Source organism: Nomascus leucogenys, chromosome 13 (genome assembly GCF_006542625.1).
Source record: "Nomascus leucogenys isolate Asia chromosome 13, Asia_NLE_v1, whole genome shotgun sequence".
Lineage (NCBI taxonomy): Eukaryota > Metazoa > Chordata > Mammalia > Primates > Hylobatidae > Nomascus > Nomascus leucogenys.
Window position 1 is genome coordinate 29,968,297 of NC_044393.1, and position 3,588 is coordinate 29,971,884.

The window sequence follows — 3,588 nt, forward strand, 5'->3', positions numbered from 1 at the left end:
CCTCAGCCCCAGTGGTGGGGGAGCTGGGTAAATAAATACCCTCATTTCTCTCTTCTTCTATCCTCTAGTATCCTGCATGTGTCTCCCATTGGGCAAACCCAATAGAAAGCCAGGGAGTAAAAAATCCTTTTGACATATTCCATTAAAGTGAATCTCTGGGGCACAGCACCACTGGTGGAGAGGGCGAAGGGTAGATCTGGAGGGCTAAACAGAATAGCTAACAACCCATGGCATGATCCTGGTCTTACCATTGAATCACTCTAAGCTGTCTTTTCCACTTTAATTGAGAGACTCTGACATTTTATGGTTCTCCCAGAACTTTCCAACTGGCCACTGCTGTCATCTCCTCCTTTTTGGCCTGACCTGTTAATTTGTTCCTATCTATAAGCCTGCGTTTGAAGGTCACAGCCTTTGGTTTCCAAAAAGCAGAGTCTTTTCTATGTGGTCACAGGGAGACGCCTTTGTTGCAGGTGAAATCAATTCTCCATCCAGGTCCCCAAATTCTGATTTGACAGCTCTCCTGGAATTTTGCCAAACAAGCAACTTGCCTCTGTAAGGCATGAAATGTCTTCCCAGATTTCAAGAGCTGCCCTCGTGGGGTGGGTTGTTTCTTTCTTTCTCTCTCTCTCTCTCTTTCTTTGTTTCGAGACGGAGTCTCACTCATTGCCCAGGCTGGAGTGCAATGGTGCGATCTCGGCTCATTGCAACCTCCGCCTCCCAGGCTCAAGTGATTCTCCTGCCTCAGCCTCCTGAGTAGCTGGGATTACAAGCACCTGCCACCACACCTGGCTAATTTTTTTTGTATTTTTAGTAGAGACGGGGTTTCACCATCTTGGCCAGCCTGGTCTCGAACTCCTGACCTCAGGCAATCTGCCCACCTCGGGCTCCCAAAACGCTGGGATTACAGGCGTGAGCCACCGCGCCTGGCCTGTTTCTTTATCTTTCAATGCCTCATTTGGTCTCTTTTTCCTCTCACGACTTGATCTGCCAGCCAAATTTTACTCTAGCTTCCCGCATTCCCTGTTGAGTGATCATCTCTCCATGACCCAGATCTTAGTCTTTCTCTCTCCAAAGAGCTACAAGGAACACCGTGTCTCCATCTTAACTGCAGTCTGGTGACTCTGTCACCAGCATGGCTTGAAATGGTTCTTGCCTAGACTTTTCTTTTTTTCTAATGGTAACGCAGTATTTTATTTATTCTGTTCATTAACAATACATGAGAACACTTACAATATTCATTGAACATAATCTCAGAGAAGATCAACTTACATTTTTTACATCTCCTCTATTAATAAGAGAGATGATTGAATTAATTTGTCGTCAAAATTATGATAGCAAAAACTTATAAAAAATAAATGCTTGGTGTTAGTGTGTCCGGAATTTATTCCTTCCAGTGGGTTCTTGGTCTCGCTGCCTTCAAGAATGAAGCCACGGACCTTCGCGGTGAGTGTTACAGTTCTTAAAGATGGTATGTCCGGAGTTTGTTCCTTCAGATGTTCAGATGTGTCCAGAGTTTCTTCCTTCTGGTGGGTTCGTGGTCTTGCTGACCTTAGGAGTGAAGCCGCAGACCTTCACAGTGAGTGTTACAGCTCTTAAAGGTGGTACATCCAGAGTTGTTTCTTCCTTCCGGTGGGTTGGTGGTCTCGCTGACTTCAGGAATGAAGCTGCAGATGCTCGCGGTGTGTTACAGCTCATAAAGGCAGTACAAACCCAAAGAGTGAGCAGCAGCAAGCTTTATTGTGAAGAGCTAAAGAACTAAGCTTCCACAGTGTGGAAGGGGACCCCAGCGAGTTGCTGCTTCTGGCTTGGGTGGCCAGCTTTTATTCCCTTATTTGACCCCATCCACATCCTGCTGATTGGTCCATTTTACGGAGCGCTGATTGGTCCGTTTTTACAGAGTGCTGATTGGTGCATTTACAAACCTTTAGCTAGACACAGAGCGCTGATTGGTGTGTTTACAATGCTTTAGCTAGACAGAAAAGTTCTCCAAGTCCCCACTCGACCCAGAAGCCCAGCCAGCTTCACCTCTCATTGGTATGGCCACATACATTTCAGTTTTTGGTGTAAAGGTCTTTGGCTGCAAGAAAGAACATTTGGTTTACTTCACTAATAGAAATAGCTCTTAATGCTCGAATGGCCTCCTCTTGGTATTTCTTCTGCTGTTGATTTTTAGCATAGTTATCTGTGATTGTACGAATGGAGTCGAGTGAAGGGGTACTCATCATGTTAATCCCAAACAAGAGCACATAGCCAATTACTATAGTAATAAGGAAGTAGAGAGGTAATGCAACTGTCCAATATTTTCGAGGCCAATAGGTTAAACCCAAGGAGTTTCGCCAAGATTCAGGAATAAAAGCCCACACGAGGTAAAGTATGAAGCCAAATTGGGAGCTTAAGAGAAGCACAAGGCCATAAATTGGTCTCTCTGGCAACGGTGACAGTGAATTTTCCATTTTTCCTGGGGCTTTAGATAATCTCAGCGCTGAGTTCCCTGCGCAAGCGCCGACCAGGAAGCCCCAGTGCGGGGCCGGGGAGAAAGCGGAAAAATTGAGAGAAAGGCCTAGGCGCAAAAGCTCCCCCAACCCAGGCGCAGGCGCACGACGACCCTCCCCCTGGGTGGGAGCCAGCGAGCGCCTCTTGCCTAGATTTCTGATGGGAGAAGCTGTTTCTCCTCATCCTTAAAGTTTTGAGTGGATGACCTAGATAAATGAGCAATGAAACTATGAAGACTAAGTTCAAAGGAGTGACATTTAGCATTGTGATCATCTAAAATCTGTACATGTTAGGCGATGCATTTAATAAGTGATTATAAATATTTAATGTATACATATATAGCAAGTGACAAGCGTTTTATCATAAGCATTAGCATTCTTAGGGAGAGGTGGCAGTGGAGTGGACTGTGATTTCCGGCACAGGCAACCCTCCTTCCCCACTGAGGAATGAAGGATTTATTCCACCTGCTACTGGGAAAAGCGTTGGCAGATGATCCTTGGCTCTAAGCCCTCTTTGGGAATTTCCTTGGCAGCTGCCTTTTCAGGGCAGTCTGCATAAATGATTGATCAGCTTGGGAGCTTAGAGGGCTGGTCCCCTTGCCTCTACTCAGGACAACTTGGAAGACCTATTCCAGTTTCAGATGTCTCCATGAGCTCAGTGGAAGCCTTTGTTCTGACATTGCGCTTCAGTTTCTCCCTCTGCTCCATCCTGCTTCCTTCTCTGCTCTTCCACTGGTGTTGATCCCAAGAGCACTCCCTGAGTAACTTCCTGCATGTTAATCTCCATCTCAGAGTCGGCTTCCCAGAGAATCCAACCCACAGTCCTCCCCTCCTCCTTGTTTCCAGGCCCCTTAGAATGTGACTTTGCAGCTTCTCCAATCAAGAGATGGAGTTTATTTTTTGACGTCTTGAATCTAGGCTGGCCTGTGACTTGCTTTGGTCAATAGAATGAGGCAGAGGTGACATTGTGCCAGTTCTGAGCCTGAACCTCCAGAAGCCTTGCGTGCTTCTTCTGCAACTCTTGGAGTCCTGCTGCTACTGTGAGAACAGGCCCCGGCTATCCTGCAGGAGCAGGAGAGACGAGTGGTCAAGTCAC

At 46.5% G+C, this 3,588-nt stretch overlaps 1 protein-coding gene across 1 annotated transcript; it reads right to left on the minus strand.

The window, feature by feature from the left end:
• Positions 1 to 2,051: 2,051 nt before the first annotated feature.
• Positions 2,052 to 2,453, minus strand: LOC100602451 (phosphatidylinositol N-acetylglucosaminyltransferase subunit P-like). The gene has a single exon (XM_030826537.1). It carries the CDS (start codon positions 2,451 to 2,453, stop codon positions 2,052 to 2,054), a length of 402 nt encoding a protein of 133 aa, XP_030682397.1.
• Between the last annotated feature and the right edge of the window lie 1,135 nt (positions 2,454 to 3,588).

What these genes read in the sequence shown, in the direction of transcription:
- LOC100602451 (XM_030826537.1), bottom strand. Translation starts at nt 2,453, where the DNA reads ATGGAAAATTCACTGTCACCGTTGCCAGAGAGACCAATTTATGGCCTT.